This window comes from Rosa rugosa, chromosome 1, assembly GCF_958449725.1.
Source record: "Rosa rugosa chromosome 1, drRosRugo1.1, whole genome shotgun sequence".
In the NCBI taxonomy this organism is placed as follows: domain Eukaryota; kingdom Viridiplantae; phylum Streptophyta; class Magnoliopsida; order Rosales; family Rosaceae; genus Rosa; species Rosa rugosa.
This window is the reverse complement of record NC_084820.1, coordinates 65,126,675-65,145,271: the sequence shown is the minus strand read 5'-3', so window position 1 is coordinate 65,145,271 and position 18,597 is coordinate 65,126,675. Positions and strand designations below refer to the sequence as shown.

The following is an 18,597-nucleotide window of genomic DNA, read 5'->3' as shown; positions in this document are numbered from 1 at the left end:
CCAAAAACCAGGAGCGAGCTATTACGTGGGAAACCAGATCGCAGAGGTAGTTTTCCCGCGACAACGACACGTGGTCGATTAGGTTACGGAATTTACCGTTCAGCTCATTCTTGACCTGTCATGTCCGTGTGGAGCACATTTTAACTGTTCTCCTAGCTATCGGACACGTATGATAGTGGTGCACTCATGGAAACCGAATTGGTGAATTTGATGGATAACCTAATCTAATGTCCGCGTCAACTCACTAGGGAGTTGAGATTTACCTATATGTGGTTGTCATCCTTTTACTAAAAGCAGCTAGCTAGTTTTATATAGCTGTAGAAATTTCACTTCTAAAGCCCTCCTCTAATAATAGAATCCCAAAATGTTAATGAGTAGTGAATTTAAATGAACTCTAGATTAATCCTAAATTGCAATCCCTTTTAAGAAATAGATAAAGAACATGTTATTTTATAAAAGAAAAATCTAAGTTTTCTTCGATCACTCTTTGAAGTGTAGAATGATTGCATTTTTTTTTTTTGAAGAATAGATAATTCATTACTTATATATCTATGACCAAAAGCCTAAAAGACATGTACTTCAGATGCTGTCTTATACCAAAATCATAAATGACACCAGTTGCCAAGCAAAATGACACCTAACTGTCATTGCAAACTAAATTTGCTCAATTATTAAGCCTAAACAAGAGGACAAATCCTCATCATCTACCTCCCTTTTAGTAGTAACCCTAATCGCTTAGAGACCTCAATTAGTATACAACTAAAGAAACCAAGACTTAAATAGTTAAAGACCATAATTCAAGCTAGGCAAGAAACTCAGCAAACCTAATCGAAAAAATGATTGAGCAAAGGATCCGGTAAAAATGCTCCCGGGTCCTACCAGATCGACCCATAGAGATGCCTGGCCCAACAAAAGAGTGAACTGAACCCAAACTCTGGATGGCCCATTTTGATTTGGACACCCAATCACCACAGAGCACACTTTCCCGACAGTCGACCGCCGCCGACTCCGTCCATGCAAGCAGCGTCTGTTTCCAACACAGCCACCAACCAGCCGCCAACCTCAGCGATAGCAGATCAGTCACTGGCACCATTTCTGGCCGCACCAGCGACAACTGCATCAAGGCCATCCACCATAGTAGGTCCTGTCTGCAGCTCTGCGACACCTCAATCGATCGCCCTATCCCGCCATTGAAAGCCAGACGCCTCCTGATTTAGATCCCGAATCTCCTCCACCAACCGCAACGACGGCCACGCCGTCCATAGCAGGGTCGTGGTACAAAACAGAGTAGTTGTACCGATAATGCCAACCGAAGCTTGGTATCCCATCCCTTGTGTCGAAGGAGAGGACGATTCGATGAGTAGCACGTACGCTGAGATGAACGAGGATGCATAGATGAGATGAATCTCCATAGAAGCAACACACCAAGGGCGGTTGCGCTAGGGTTTTGACTTTTGAGAGAGCATCTCGTTGATATACTAGGCATTAAGGGTATGTCTACGAATCATGGCATTTCATTAATCATTTAAAATTTTAATTTAATCTTTAGTCATTTTTGCTTACATTGACTGAGTGTTGATGAAAACTATTTTTGTAAAAAATTCATACCTATAAACCATGAGTTTAAGTACATCAATTGTTAAAATAGAAAAAGTACATCAACCCAAATAACATGTTGTAGAAAATAGTCTCATTTATTTAAAGTAAAATTTATATATTGTTACTTTTCACTACCATCGAGATTGAAGCATATAATAACAAATTATTTTACACCGTCTTCGGTAAAATAGTGTACGTGAGTTAATTATAAAATTAACTAATGTAAATGAAGCAACTTATTCCTCCAAGAAGATGCATCAGGCCAAAAGAAATTAAAAAGATGGAATTCGATTGGCACAATGAGGAGTTTAATTATGGATCTTCGTGAAAGGAGAAGTCAAAGTGAATTCTAATGAAACATATTAAGCATTACTTCATTTAGAAACAATATAAATCACACTGAACAATGAGTAGGAAGGTGATAACTAGGTCTTCCCCTTCCAAGGTAGTCGGGCCTTTTCTTTGGTTTAATAAATAACTATGGGTGTACCCATAAAACTATGGAGAATAACTTTCCATGGAGAAAAACCTCGTGCTTTTTATTATATATTGGTTACGTACACAATCCACCTTCCAATGTTATATAATACATCTGCTTTTATGTATATAAGTTCGGTCGTATTAAGCAAGACTTTTTGCCATGCAGGGATAATCCTATATTCCTATATAGTTTCATGCACTAGATAGATACACAAGGAATATTGTTGATTATTTAATTACTAAGAAAACCATCATTAGGGTTAGGTTGTAATATATCCAAAAGAACACGAGAGGCTACGAATCTTGCGGTCTAATTTACACTAACTAATGCGCAAACTTAACATAGTGCAAGTTGTATGCGTCGGCAATCATGAATAAAACATGACGTACAATGCGCGCGAGTTGGTTCCCCTCGGTGCCATTTGGTAGTTAACACCAACTTAATTGTTCGGAAAACATTGGAACGGAAAATTCTTCGGAAATTTAATTTCCCTTTTCATAGAAAAAACAAATAAATTACTTTTCTTTCCGTAAAACAAATGAGGCCAATAATAGTAAAACTCTTCAAAACTATCTCAATATCAAACTCTGATACATGAAGCAATATATTATTGCATCGTTAAAATTCTTTAAAACTTTATGTCCTAATAATTGTGAAACAATTACTCCTCAAGCATCGTGTGTGGAATAACTTTGCAGAAACAAAGTTTCACAGAAAGAGAAAAAAATTAGCAAGTTGTGCGTGGAATACCTTCTCCTCTCAACTAACACCATTGTTTTGTAATTAATGTACAATGGATTCCAGGAGTGAAGTTAAAAGATAATTAAGGTGGGTCAATTTTTAATCATATACCGTACGCCAAAAATGGTTGGTGGCTTTCGGCAAATTAATTTCCATATTAAGAGGCTGCATTTGCGTTTGTAACAACTTTCTTTTGTTAATCAAACCCTTTATTTGTTGTATAGTTGTATACGTTTAGTTTTATATATATAAGGCCCCCATTGCCTTCAAACAGAAGGCAAGAGCCGAACACAGATTGTGTGGGAAGGTGGTAATGGTTTTGGTGACTCCTAAAAACCGGGAGCTAGGGTTACAAAGAAGAAGACGGTGTCGTTTTCAACGTCATATATAGGACAATTGATGACCCCGACCCGCATGTGGAAGTGCCATGACTTTGGAGGCTTCTGCATGAAACCGATCGACCACCTTTCTGTTCAGCTTGCAGCAACCTCATCCCACTTGTCATGGCTAGCTGGTTTCCAGTTTCCAATTTGCAGAAGAATCACAAAGCATTTTCTCGCATTCAAATGCCCTGCGCCCACAAGAAAAATAGAAATTTAATTGATGGAAAGTTGGAAACAATCAAACTGGAATTTTCTTTGGGTCAAAGAATTATACTACAATTACGTTTTCTTGATGTCTAACGAAATATATTGCATTGCATGTGGTGGGAAGTTTAGCTAGATTTCTTTCCAAGGCTCGCTTTATAGCCGCCCACTTATATCAATCACGACTTGCTGAGTTTTTAAGAAATATATCATGTTATAATTTCGATCGGAACTGCGTGTAGTGACTGTACGTAGTCAACTTTGACAAATTGTTTCAAGAAATTTTGTGCAATAAAAAACACTATCTCATTTGCAAAGCATTAGACATTTTGTTCTACATTGATATGAATTTTGTAGAAACTATTATATACATAAGGTGGTATAGAATGATAGAAATTAGATACCTTTAATCGATCATTGAAAGTTAAAATAAATAATCTTAGTGCGAAACTATTCATCATGCGACTGCATTGTTATTGTTTATATACACGTGAAGGTGAAGTCAAATAATATTTTTGCCACCTTTGTATACCACGCACGGTTGAGATATATTTAGTTCGAGAGTCACATCAACAACTGAGAAAAATACTTACAGTCTATCCATTGACATACAAAAGACTTGAAAATCGTTGAGTTCAATTTATGAAAATATAATATATGAAACAATAAATCTAAAACATGGGACGATGATAATATTATTGAATCAAAATTAGCTCTTTTTACTCGCATCATCTAGTACGTAAGTTAACTAGTTTTTTTTTTGTCCAAAGTTGTACTTCTTTTTTTTCGGGTCTAGTCATATTTGAGATCCATTCTAACATTTTATTACAAAAAATTCACTTCACGCTGCACTCTGACATATTAGTTACCGGTTTTGCTATCTCAATATTTGGCCTTTAAATGACATTACAACGTTTCTATTGAATTTCTTCCTTCACCGAGTTTTATATTGAATGAAAAGTACCTACTTGTTAGGAAACAGACATAGAAAAATAGTTAATTAGATTCTACTCCACATGCATCGAGTTTTGCTCTGTATGTGCAATGAATGGATGACTTGCAAATTGCGACTTTGTGTCGACCACGAGCATATGAAATGAATTTTTAGGTAATGATTTACATGTTTCTTTCTTTGTATATATATCATGGGCTGCAAAAGTTGAGTATCTGTCACATGACTAAAATGAGTTCTTATAAGCATTCTCTGACCATTATCTTCATATTCTACTGATTTAGTGCCTTAATGGCTTAATGTATATCACAATGTGGTCGGAAGCTAGCCATAAATGTATGTTATCATCCGCTAGTCATACCAATCATGTAAGTTTAATCTCAAATGAGAACACATAATTGTTACCGCCAAAGCGGATACGTACAATCACAGTAAAATTGTTAAGTGGTGTTAAGAAAAATGCTAAAGTATTATAACTCTGATAGAACATGTTGTCCGCACATTTAGCCCAACTCCATATATGTTTCTAAGGTCTTTTTTGGGCTTAAGTGGGTTAGGTCGAGACTTAGGTTTTTTTCTAGTCATGATTAGGTTACTCTCTCTGAGAGGTAGGTGGAGGCCGTGGCCTCATGGCGGCGGATCTGCAAATTGGGCTAGAGGAGATGGGATTTCCCGCTCGTCTAGCCGTTGGGAGATTGAGGGGGTTGCGGGGATCCCCGTAGTCAGCTTCTCAAAATTGGGGGCGGTGGTGTGCCTGCGTTGCGGGGATTTTCTCGTGGCGGATATGATGGATCCGGGTCACTGTGGATCAAGGTTGGTTGGATGGGAACGAAACCAGTGACTGGTACTGTTCGATGGGCTACACAGTGGAGCGTCGGGCGGCGATCTTCTTCAGGTGTTCATGCTTTGCCGGGTGGCTGGGGGCTGTCGGCGGATGGTGACATCGATGATGATGGCAGTGTCGAGCTAGCAGTGGAGCCACCGATCCGTGCCAAAGTGGCACTGACTACAGTTGGGAGTAACGAAGATGGCGGTGGGCAGTGGTGGAAGACCTCCTCAGCCAGCGTTGTCGACCGGAGGCGGACTGGTACTCCGTCGTGCTGGGTTTGGGTGGCCTTAGGAAGTCCAGTTGGGCTTTGAACCCTTCTGGGTCTAGTGCTAGGGCTCCCCTTGCTTTTGGGCCTCTGTCTGGCACATGGGGTAGTTGGGCTGCTGGGCTAGTTTATTTTACATTTTCCTATTTTCATGTAAGAATTCATTCTCCTATGGGGAATGAATTCGTAGGTGCTCTCTGAGTTTTGTCGCCAAAAATACTCGGAATGTCTTGACCCTTTGATTTTCTAGGACATTTTAGGGTAGATTTTTGCTGAGCTTCATGGTCTTTAAAAAGGTTGAATTACTTAGGTAGTGGCTCTTTTGACAGTCCCACCGGGATGGGTCATTATGTGTAATTTCGCTGATCAATGCAATGAGTTAACAATTCTCTAAAAAAAAAAAAAATATATGTTTCTAAGGTTTTCAGTTGTTCACTTTAAATGGGAAACATCAAAAATATAACGTCTACATGTGCTTTTGTGTCGCAATATAAAAGTTGGTGGGGTGTTTCACTAAGATTCTTGCTACGCAAGAGTGACAACAATAAGAGTAATATCTAACATCAAAAAAATTGAAAGAACTTGTACAAAAACATATTAAAAGACAATTTTTTAACTTTTTAGTAATTGATTTGAATTGGATGTTTAAATCAATTTATAATTTCAAATCCTAAATAATTCCTTTTTGTTTCTTTTCAGACAAATCAGGCCTAATCCAGCTTCAGTACGTAATAGCTACTACAGTTGTTGTGTCTGCATCTCTGGACAACTTTGAAAGGGATAAGGTTTGGGGAGGTCCAAATTCAATCAACAAAACTATAAATTGGAGCTCTCCCCCACCAGACTAGGGATGGCAAAAATCTCCATCGGGTAGGGTACCCATAGGGTATTCGACCCTAACGGGGAGAAATTCGGGAGAAATCGGGTAACGGGGATGGGGATCCCCAGTATTCGAATTCTGAAATCGGGTACGGGGCGGGGATGATATTTTTATCCCCATCCCCGTACCCACCCAATAAGAATTATCTGATATATATATATATATATATATATATATATATATATATATATAGATTTTATTTATTATATATAGTTTTGATATTATTTATAAATAAATATTTATATAAACTTCATGTTTTTGTCAATATTTAAATTCTATTAATAAATATGTTCAAAAAAAGGAAGATTCTTTTAATAAAAGATCTTTATCAACATGTTAATTTTCCTTGATTGAAATAAGAAATTTATTTTATTTTGATGTTTGATTTTAACTTCATATTTTACAATCCATAATTATTTGTATAAATTTTTATATAATAAATTAGTAATATTGTTAACAGGGATTTGGGCGGGTACGGGGACCTAATCCCCAATGGGGACGGGGACGGGGAATCCCCAGTATCTTATTACGGGGATTGGGGAGGGTACGGGGATGGAGAATGAAGTCGGGTATGGGGATGGTAATTTAATCCCCTTACCCTACCCTCCCCATTGCCATCCCTACACCAGACATTGTCAAAATAAATTTTGATGGTTTAGGTACTAGCAACTCTGCTGCTGGTGGCTTTCTCATCCGAGATTCCAACAACAAAGTACTCACTGCTAGGGCAAAATTAATTAGTGTAACCATTGTTCCTGTTGCATAAGCTATTGTCCTACGTGATAGTCTTGGTACTGCCTAACAGAAACGCTACACACGTATTCAAGTTGAAGGTGACTCAAAATTTACAATTGATGCTGTCAAAGGTACCTTCACACCGCCACAAAGAATTATGAAGGGCATTTGTGACGTTCAACAGCTCACAAGACATTTTGAGTGTATCTCTTTTAACAATATTTTTAGAGAAGTAAATTTTGCAGACGATTCTTTAACAAATATAGCAGTGACCAATTTTGGTCCAATGTCACTCCTGTCCAGACTTTTAACGCCATTTTATTCGAAATTGTAAACTGAAGTTGCTTAAGAGGCCTCGATATCTAAAGGAATTAATTTTTGTATAAAAAAAAATAATACAACTATACTTTCTTGTCGCTTTCTGGGTAACTTTTTTCTTTCTTTTACCACACAAGATAAAAATCGAAGTTACGTGTGAGATTGTTTAGGAGACCCTACTGTGGAAGTGACACTTAAACTAATCCAAGTTGAGCCTCCTGGCTTATAGGATAAGCATGAGAGGCTATAATCGACAAATCACCCACCACTGTAGTTGTACTTGTGCAATTGCGTGTGTGATCCCAAGTGAGTCCTTGAGACACCTCCAAAACCGTGGCCTAGTTGGCGCCCACAGTCCCACCCTCAATACCGAAAACCAGAAACCGGTCGCCGGTTTTCACAAAACCGACTATATTTATACGACTTCCCGAAAACCAGGAGCTCTTTCTAGCCCTCTCTTCTGGTCTATATTATATTCTTTATCTAAAAAACTACGAGCTCCCACTGCTGGGGCCCGCAGTCATATGTGGCGATTCGACCGCACCCTGACACCTCAACGTGCTCGCCACGCGCCACACTCTTCCTTCCCACATTTTGTCCCCACTTGCATGCCTACTTCTCCCGTTTTCTCCCACCTGTCCCACTTTCTGCCTCCATTTCATTGAAATCCCAATCTTACCCTCACCGTCCAGTCCCATTCGGATGGCAGATTTGTAATTTTATGCGACAGTGGTTTTTCATTTATGAGAAAACCCCGTTTCGTAGGGAAACCCATCGCATCATGGGGTGTACGGCCCAATCCCAATGGAACGACAGAGTGAATTCCCATAATTGGGGAGTGAGAGTCACGCGCTGGGAGTGAGATTTGCGAAGAGAATTATCACCTGGATTAAATGAATTAAAATAAATTATACTTATGAATGAAAGGGTTGAAGGCCAACCCTGCTTGAATGTGGAAACCAGTCTTGTTTGGGAGTTTAGATAAAGATAAAACAACCCTGCGTCCAGTGGGCAGTACCTGAGGAAACCCAGCGGCCCCCATTTCTCTCTCTCTCTCTCTTAAGTCTTAACCTTCACACTTAAATACCCACAACACCTTCTTTCTCCTCTTTCATAAAAACCACAACCCCATCTCTCTCCCTCAAACATATCTCTCAAACCCATCTCTTAATCTCTCAACTGTCAACGAAGAAGAAAAGCGAAAATGCGGATGAGCTGTAATGGATGCCGAATACTACGCAAGGGGTGCAGTGAGAATTGTAGCATCAGACCCTGTTTGCAGTGGATAAAGAGCCCCGAATCTCAGGCCAACGCCACCGTTTTCCTCGCCAAGTTTTACGGCCGCGCCGGGCTCATGAACCTCATCAACGCCGGACCCGAACACCTCCGACCTGGTTAGTTCACTTTTTCCAGAGCATTTTGACTTTGAAGTTTAATTTTGTTGTTGGCAAACGGCTAACGGGACCTTTTCTGTTAACAGCGATTTTCCGGTCACTGCTCTACGAGGCATGCGGGAGGATTGTGAACCCGATTTACGGATCGGTCGGGTTGTTGTGGTCCGGGTCATGGCAGCTATGCCAAGCCGCCGTGGAGAACGTGCTGAAGGGCCAGCCGATCACGCCGATCACCTCTGAAGCCGCGGCCAGCGGGCATGGCCCACCTCTCAAGGCATACGACATTCGACACGTGTCCAAGGACGAGAACTCCGCCGCGTCCAACGACCCCCAAAAGGCAAAGACGCGCTACCGGTTCAAGAGGTCCGTCGCGAAGCCCAAGCAGCCCAACAAGACCGGGTCGGGATCCGGAGTTGAGGACGCGGCGGCCCGCTTTGAAGCCAAGCCGAACTGGACCAGCGACGAGTTCAACCGGTCGACGAGTCACGAGTCGTCGCTGAGTCACCAGTCCGAGGCTGCCAACGTGGACGGCGACAGCAAGGAAACCGAGAGCATGGTTTCCTCAGAGACGGCCGAGGCTTCGCTGTTGTTCCGAGCCGAGCCGGAGTCATCGGCTCACAAGCGAACCGCGCCGGTTCAGGAAAACGAGTTAGGTCTGGAGCTGACTCTTGGATTCGAATCGTCATCTCGTGCTCCCCACGTGGTTCCAGTCAAGAAGAGAAGGGTAGACGCCTCTGGGTTCTGCGGTGGGTCGTCGTCTGGCGACGGCGACGGCGACGGCGCGTGTAAAGTGGAGCTGGGCCTTGCTTGAGCAAAGTAACTGAAAAAGAAGAAAGAAAAAGAAAAAAATAGGTTCCAGTTTTGACGGCTGATATCGGCTCGTTGTTCAAATTAAAGAGATCCTGACCCTTCCTTTTGCGTAGTACTACTTTTTTGAGTTGTATTAGTCCCTAGTTTTGCGTCGATTTTACTTTTTTTTAACCCTTTTGTGAAGCAAGCGATGTACAAATGTGGGTTTGCACATACAGCAGGTCAGCAGGAAATGGTAAATGAAAAGCGGGGGACAAAAAATCTTGGTTGGATCTACCTTTAATGCTTGCAGTAAAAGTTAAAAGATATGTTTAATGTTTTTACAGTGCAAGTACAAGTACTAGTAGTTGTAGTACAGTAGAGTACAAAGGAGGTGTGGGACTGTGGGCTTTGAATGAAGCCTCTTTGCTTTTTGTCAGAATGAGAGAGCAACGCCATTTTCCAATGGACTCATACATTCCGCAAAAGCCTTGGCATGTCTTGTTTTAGGTGCCAAACTCATTGGATAGAAGGATAAGGGTTGGCAAGTACTTGCAGAACCTCTACTTTTCAGAAATTTTCAATTTTTGAATTTTAGTTTCTTGGTGGTGAAACTAAGGGATGTTCTATAGTGCTTTGGTATCGAAATTTTAGAAGGGGGGAGTCGTTGGATTAGCTTATTTTGCTGTATTTTATAAACAATAGTTAATGTTATGATTTTTAGAATTTTTTTTTTATACGTAAGCGGTGTATTTGAACCACGGCTGATATATATATATATATTTTTTTTTTGCAATAATAAAAAAATACACTAGACGTTATCTAGTCATTCACTTTGTTAGTACAAGTGTACGTCGGTGCACTAAATACTTTATAATGATTTTTCAATTTTAGAATTTTAAAATTAGAGTGGCAGTTTGATTAATTGATTTAATTCACAGGGCACACAAATAGTGATTAATCTAGTGATATTCAGAGTTTTAATGATTGTGGGAGTTCGAAGTTTTTATTTTTCAAGAATGGCAAGTGTGTGTCCAAAAAATACCAAAGATTGGTAAGTGTCACTGTGTGAAGGAAGGGACACAGTCGTACACACCGTGTGTGAGTTCACGTGAATATAATGGCCTGACTCATGAAAATGATGTGAAAATTGGATAGAATAATCAATAATGTGACTTGGAAGATTGTTCTTACGTGTCGAAAAATTGTAAAGGCCCAATTGGTCTTGCTCCCACACACACCTAGTTTTCGGCCCACTACCTTTGAAAGCCCAGCCTACATTGATAGTTGAGACTCCACAGTGGAGGGCATGGAAAAAATTGAGTTAATATTCCACAGTGGAGGGCATGGTAAGCAAGATTCCATTTCTGACCCGGAAAAATGGATTAGGAGTCTTTACTTGCCTTGAAAGATAACAAGTTCTTCAATATAAAGAAAGTTCCCTCAAATTAGCAAAGTTTCTAATATAATATATAAAAACACATGGAAAAGGTTGAATTATAAAAACATGGAGATTCCTTATGATTCTCGAGAATGGAATTTGAATTTGAATGCTAGTGATCCTACATACTAATGCAGACTGCCTTGTGCTGTGCTAAAGCTGATTGCTGAGAGGAGGCTTAGTTTGAAGACGTTCTTTCTTGAGAGCCATGAATTTAGCTGCAATATCATCATAATCTGGCAGCTTTGGATGAACATGAGTAGGATACTGAAAACAGTCCGAAATGGATCGTTGAAACTCTTCTTTCCGCTTGTCGTTGACTCTTTCCGGCGGCATTGTCACATTTCTGAAGTAAGGAGGTACCATTTCTTTTCTCGTCCAAGAACTAGTCACAGTTGGAGAAGATGATGATGATGAAGACGAAGTATAAGAGGGAAGCTTGCATTGAAAACCAGATTCCTCTATGTTTCCTTTGAACGCTTTGCTTTGCTGTTTTGGCTGGTGATCAGGGTAAGTGAAAACATTGTACACCAAACTTTTATGTTCATGACCAGGATTAGCAAATCCCACCCTAGTTGAAATCCCTCTATTTTGCTTCAATGTTGGAACTTCAAATTCGACATTTTCATTCCCATTGCAAACATAACATGGATTTACCAGGCTGCACTTGCATGACAAAATGTTAGGTCCCAATTTCTTCTGATGCTTCCTAGCATAGTAACTTGGAAATTCACTATCCTTCGAAAACTGATTTTCCTGAGACACTGATCTCTTCCTTGGTCTTTTCCCATTTCCCCCAAAACTTCTCGTAGAGACTCTTGACCCTGAATTCACACTCCATGTGTTCACATGACCACGATCAAAGCTGTTTTCAAGATTCTCCTTTTTCGGAACACTAGCTTTGAACTTGAAAGCTCTTTGGTCCTGGCTGTCATCTCCATCTCTTGTTGTACAAGACTGAACCTCTTCAATGTCATTATTGTACACCACTATTTCTCCACCCCTTGGAGAATCCACTTCAGCAAAGTCCTGTTCTTCCTGTATTTCATTATGCACCGGAGAGTCTGATATAGTCGGGGCCAGCTTAGCTACTGAAGAAGTAGTAGTAGATATACTGGAATCATGAACATCTTCTGTTTCAAGTCCTTCGACAGAGCAAATTTGCATTTCAGATCTTTTGTAATAAGTCCGAACATTTGAATCCAGTGCTTGATGTCCACTAATTTCCTTTACCTGAGGTGCATGGAACAAAGGACTTGAATTCTATATCATACTTTTGTCTAACTATAATGATCAGAGCTGTATGTAGTCAGTTACCTTCTGTTGCCAATCGGAATAGTATTCGATGGCTAAAACCTCTGGTTTGATGCAGTAATTCCTTGCTATTTCATTGACCAATCTGTGCTTCATATCATCTGTTACTGACTTTAGGGACAGTTTCTCTATTACCTGTGATTTCGGATATTGTAGTTCACACTCTTTTCATGCGGTCACTCATGAAACCCCTTAAAATATGTCAAAGTTGAGAGAATTAACAACTACCTGACAGTTCACAAGGTTCCCGGGGAATAGTTCAAGAGCAGAAATCACATATTTCTGACCATAACGTTCTCCGAAGAGCTTTCGGATTGTTCTAAGCTCAGGGAGATCTCCACATCTAGCAGAAGCATATATAAGACTTGAAACTGCTTCATTTATGTCATTTGGACAGTCCCTGATGAAATTACCCAATAACAAGACAAAATTATCATTTAAGATCACAAACCAGAAAACGAAACAATTAAGAGAGAAATGGCAATGCAAGGCATACTTGTGTCTTCGGATATATGAAAGGTGAAGGAGGATAAATTCACAGAAATTATCCAACAGTTCATACACTGCCACTATGCATTCATCTTTGATTATCTGCTCAACCTGGAAATTTGAAAAGGAAAAAAAATGAGGTCTGATATTCCTTTAATTTCTGCAGAAAGTTTCCGACTTACGGTACTAAAATGACCACACCATGTTATTATTAGAGGAACTAATCACATCAAGAAATAAAATTAGTCCATATGAAATGAAATCAAGATTTTCACAACCACGATGGTTATTACTTATTAAATATGACATTAACTCTGTTTTTTTGCTTGATTGAATAAGAATATTATTTGAACTACCCCAGCTACCAAATTAGTTCAACAAACTGATGTCACATACGAAAAAACTAAAACTCATGAGTGATCAAAATTAAAAAACAGAGGAAACGTTATGGGAGATTTTGTTCTACACCATATACCCTATTGAAGGCTTTGCCTTCGTAGCCATTCTTGATCAGCTCCGCCGCGTCTTCTCGCAATTGCCTCACAATAGTAGCCCTCTTGATCTTCAGCAACTTGAGCCGGCACTGCACCTGTTTGATCAGCTGCTTGCTGCAGAAACAAACAAAAACCTATTGGTCTATAACAGCCACCAAAACATATTCATTGCAAACAAAAGCAGCCTCAGTATATACGATTATTGTTAAATGTAATTACCACTTTGAAGCTTTTCTCCACCCGAACAATATGTCAAACATGTCTATGCCCGAAAACCAAGTTCTGGGATTTTTCTAAGGAAAAACATGAAAATGGTGCGAGGAGCACCGGCTTAATTTGCAGCTAGAGCTTGAGGAAAGAGAGAGAGAGAGAGAGAGGTTTTAGCAACGAATGAAGGAGTAACCAGCATGATACAGTTGGGTGAATCAGTTGCAAATTTAGGAGGAGTGGGTTAGAAAAAAGGGAGTGGGAGAGAGTCTGAGGCACGAGACGGTTGTCGGTCTCCTTGAAAAACTGCTCCCACTATCACGGTGAAGGACACTTGTGAGGCAACTAATGCAAAACCCTCATTATGAGCAAAGGACATGGGGCTCAAATTTATGCAAAAGTCGATTTCTTAGAGAAATTTAGGTAATTGGGTTAAAACGGAAAAACGGGTCATTTTGAATAAAAAAATATCAATAATTGAAGACTCAAAGAGACAATCTGAGAAAGAAAAAGTCTAAGGGAAACTTCTTGATCATTGAATTATGATTGATTGGATTAATACCTAAAAGTCAAGCGTTAAGGGACTATTTAACTACAAAATAAGATGAAAAGACAAAGTGGTTATGAAAATTGAATAGTAGAAAGTGAATTTCATTATCAAGTTTGTAACTTTGTGCTTGGTCCTTTGGATCACTACAATATTTGATGCTCTTGTAATCTGCCTAAGATGGGCATCAGTATATTCGAATGGAAGCTTGGGACACACGCACTGACTCTGTAGAATAAAACCCAACCTGCCTCATCTTGTCGGAGAGAAGTGACCTAAAACACAAATGGCTGCGTGGGTTAATACTCAAAGGAGTGGAAGGACTTGGTATTGGGCGGGTGACCAACTGATTGTGCAGGCATGCTGAGGTTGTATTCATATTTGGCATGCTAGGACTCTAATGATGATGATCCCTGGGAGAAAACAAACGTGACTAGCAGACTCTCACAACATGCTTGTATATCATTGAGAATGGTCCATTTGGTAAAGGGAAGGTTTTTCTAGTATAAAATATCCGCCAGGTGCTTCAAATCTTTTCTATTTTTTTATCCAATAAAATCATTAGATTTATATTTTTTGTTCATTTGTTAGAATTATTTATTTATTTATTCTGTTAAAGACGTAAGTGTGTATTGATGTAACAGAGCCAGAGTGTACAGAGGGTGACTACGAAGTCACTAATACAGTGGGAACAAACTCACACTAATACAAAATCTGCTGGGTCCAAAATACGGGTCCAATAGTGAATGGGCCTGAAGGCCACAACCCAAACCGGACTCAACAAAAAGAAAAATGAAAACCAGGCCCAAGTCCAGGCCCTCTGGAACTGATCTGGGCACCCAGACCAGTGTTACCATCTTCGTCCGCCGATAAACCGTCGCCGCTAGTTATGCCTATGGGCTTTCTTTGCGCCTCCACGCTTTACGCCACCGCTTGACAGATGCAGTGGCTGAAGCAAATTAGATCGAGCACGCTTGAAGACCTAGTCGGTGTCCGATGCACCCGAGTACCATCTCGCCCGAATACTCGATCAGAATCAAAACGGACTCCGGTGCAGAAACCAAACCGGGAAACAACTAAAGCACCCTTGCCTCCCCTCTGTGAATCCAGGATACCATGACGCCACCCATCACCATCACTGGATCTGAGGGCTGCGTGAGCATAAGCAACAACCGTATTAGATGCAAACCAAGGAGCTCGACTGTCAAAACCCTAGATCTATGGTTCCTAGTCGCTGGAGGAGAGACCCAGAGTCTCATTTGTTAAGGTATGTTCAATTGTTAGAATTGAATGTCTTACCGTGTTAGAATCGTTTAATTCATTATGATATATTCAAGTTTTGCAAAGGTGTAAAAAGTATAAAATTTAGCTCACGACGACAGATGTTTTTAACATATATTATTAAGGAAAATCTATCGACTACTAAAACTACAATTGCAGAGTGGAACTTTATTTACTCTAATCGTTCAGAAGCAAACCGAAAATTTATTCAACTATATAGATGTAGAGACTCGACACTAAAGTGACACATCAACCGGGGTTGAATTAAGGTTGCAATTTCGGGATCGGGCATTGAGCTCAATAGCTAGCTACCATAGTTGATAGTTCCTTACTGCACTGTATTTTCATGTTGTTATAATTACAATCCAAAATAATCGTCTCAATTACTATCTAAATGAATGTAAATAGTAAATTTAGATTAGAGTACAATATTCAGGGCCGGTCCTGAGATTGTAGAGGCCTGAGGCAAAAAAAAAAAAAAAATATGGCCTCATCTGAATTTCATATTTTAGCAATTAAACAATTTTTTATTCTTTTTTTTTTTTTTTTTTGAATAGGGTTTGGAACCCAGCCTAGCTGGGAGGCTCAGCCCCACGCCCGGTTCCATTTATTATATTAATATTAGAAATTGGCAACGGGGGGGGGGACATAAAACCTGAACCCCGTGCTACATTAGAACAATTACACTGATCCTCGTAGAGAACATCCTGAATAATAGCAGGAGTCTCATCTAACCACACATCATCAAGACAAAACAAACTAGCAAGGTGTGCAAGCCTATCTGCAACACCATTTGCTTCACGGTAAATATGCCTGATTCTAACTGATTGAAAAGCAGTCATATATTCCTTACAATCATCTAAAACCCGGCTTACCTCCGAGAAATTCTTCTCCTTACTCTGAAGTGCAGCAACCAAAAGGGCAGAGTCGCTCTCAATGTCAATTTCCAACCAATCTTGGTGGATACCAAGAAGAAGACCAGCTCTACATGCCTCCGCTTCCATATTAAGGGCTGAGTGCGCATGTACAAAAGGTCTAGCAAATTAGGCAATACAACTACCCAAATCATCCCTGGCTACTACACCGATTCCTCCACAACCATTATCTACTTTATAAGCCCCATCTATATTTATTTTGAGTCGGCCTGATGGGGGGTTCTGCCATTTTATTTGCGCCCTCTTCTTCTGCACACCCCCCTTCGAATGAAAATTACGGTACTCCTCCATTTGTCTCACAGTCCATTGTATCATATGCATTGGTTGAAAGCCTCTCCTCTTCCAGACTAAGTTATTCCGCTCCGTCCATATGGCCCAAAGCCCATAAAACAAAAAATCACGCTGCTCAGATTGTAGCACATCCATCATGTCAAAAACCCAATCAACCACACTCCGAGCAGGGTGTTGCGCAGCCTGCAAACCCAAAGGACCCAAGGCCCAGAAACATTGAAGAGCAGCACAATTTTTAAATATATGTGTACCTGTTTCGGTGACTTGCTCACAGAACATGCACTGAAGATCCTGGATTGGGACCCTACGCTGGGCCAGCGCCGCTTTAGTAGGCAAAACTCTCTTCAGCACTCTCCACATGTGCATTTTGACTCTAGGATGAACATGGGCCTGCCAAATACCCTTCCAGTACTTACTCAAGATACAACCACCAGAAGAAGAGGAGAATGTTCCTTCCTTACGTTGCATGGCTGCATGCATGACGTGGTACCCATTCCTCACATTATAAAGCCCTTTTTTATCAAAATGCCATATGAGTCTATCTTCCCCACCCCTAAGACTCAAGGGAATACATGCAATTCTCTCCACCTCCTCCACCAAAAACAATTCCTCCAGCAGCTCCACAATCCATTCCCCACTCTCACCATCAATTAACTCTGCTACCCTCATCACCTCCGTTCCCTCCATCATTAATGAAAAAGGCTTAAACGTAAAAGGCATGGGAATCCAAGGATCTCCCCAGACCGATATTCTTCTCCCATCCCCCACCTGGAAACGAACACCCTGCCTCAATACTTCCCTACCAGCAATAATGCTCCTCCAAGTATAAGACGCCCCCGCTTTAAGTTCAGCCTCCATAAACTCGCAATTAGGAAAATATTTAGCCTTAAGCAGCTGAGCAATAATTGACCCCGGGTTTTGAATCAACCTCCATCCCTGCTTTGCCAACAGCGCAAGGTTAAAACAATGCATATTCCTAAACCCCATCCCCCCCTCACTCTTAGGCACACACAACTTCTCCCAAGAAAGCCAATGAATCTTCCGGACATCATCAGATCCTCCCCACCAAAAGCGAGCCATAAGCTGATGCATTTCATTGCACAAGTGTTTTGGAAGCTCAAAACACCCCATTACATAAGATGGGATTGCCTGAGCAACCGCCTTAATCAACACCTCCCGACCCGCCACACTAAGTAGTTTCTCCCTCCAACCTTGTGTCCGAGTACGCACCTTCTCATTCAAAAATCCAAACGCTTCCTCTTTAGAATAGCTAATTTCCGTAGGCAAACCCAAATACTTGTCATGTTTGTCCACTCTACGAACCCCCAAGACGTTAGCGAGCTCCTCTTGAAAACTGAACTCCACATTCTTACTAAAGGAAATACAACTTTTTTGGTAATTAATCTGCTAAACAATTTTTTATTCTTTTTAGGTCTCAATTTGAGTGCTTTTGGGCATATTTTTTTTAGTGCTTTATTATTCTTTTATATATGTTTAAATATAAAACCTGGTATATTCTCAAAAGAAAAAAAATATAAAACCTGGTATCTAGACAGAAGAATTAAAGAAAGTGAAGAAAGGAGAGGAAAAAAAAAAGGAAAAAAAATAAGAAAAGAAAGACAAGGAGAAGGAGAAGGATAAAAGAAAGAAAAATAAACGGGCTAGGAATCGCGCTTTGGAGATTCGAACATAGGAAGGTTGAGCGCATTTGCACATGTCAAGGCCACTTTTCCACTATGCCAGTTGGGAATGCAGGCTGTAATGTCACAAATAATATATATATATATATAGAAACATAGCTGAGGCAATTATTTAAATTGGAGGCCTCCGGCTATTCGTGGCCTGAGACGGCCGCCTCACTGGGCAGCCCTCAGGGCCGGCACTGACAATATTTCAATAATACTGGACAACACTAGCTAGAAAAGAACAAACGAGAACCCAAACCTAAGTTAGAAGTATAGACTGGCCGGTGGAATCGATCACCATTGGTTATAGAACTTTCTTATTAGAAAGCTTATGTAGGTATCC

General features: G+C 40.3%; 2 protein-coding genes across 3 annotated transcripts; one reads left to right on the top strand and one right to left on the bottom strand.

Moving 5' to 3' along the window:
* Positions 1 to 8,437: 8,437 nt before the first annotated feature.
* LOC133726161 (LOB domain-containing protein 41-like) lies at positions 8,438 to 9,867 on the top strand. The gene is made up of 2 exons (XM_062153648.1): positions 8,438 to 8,781; positions 8,868 to 9,867. Exons 1-2 carry the CDS (start codon positions 8,592 to 8,594, stop codon positions 9,590 to 9,592), a joined length of 915 nt encoding a protein of 304 aa, XP_062009632.1. The 5' UTR covers positions 8,438 to 8,591; the 3' UTR covers positions 9,593 to 9,867.
* A 1,176-nt stretch (positions 9,868 to 11,043) lies between these two features.
* LOC133726160 (uncharacterized) lies at positions 11,044 to 13,898 on the bottom strand. 2 transcript variants are annotated; one of them, XM_062153647.1, is made up of 6 exons: positions 13,528 to 13,898; positions 13,283 to 13,422; positions 12,822 to 12,925; positions 12,554 to 12,725; positions 12,329 to 12,460; positions 11,044 to 12,244 (listed from the first exon to the last, which is right to left on the bottom strand). In XM_062153647.1, exons 2-6 carry the CDS (start codon positions 13,316 to 13,318, stop codon positions 11,165 to 11,167), a joined length of 1,524 nt encoding a protein of 507 aa, XP_062009631.1. In that variant the 5' UTR covers positions 13,319 to 13,422; positions 13,528 to 13,898; the 3' UTR covers positions 11,044 to 11,164. The 2 variants fall into 2 exon arrangements, with proteins under 2 accessions (XP_062009631.1, XP_062009629.1); XM_062153645.1 differs by having other exon boundaries at positions 13,290 to 13,422; positions 13,528 to 13,897.
* Positions 13,899 to 18,597: the final 4,699 nt, after the last annotated feature.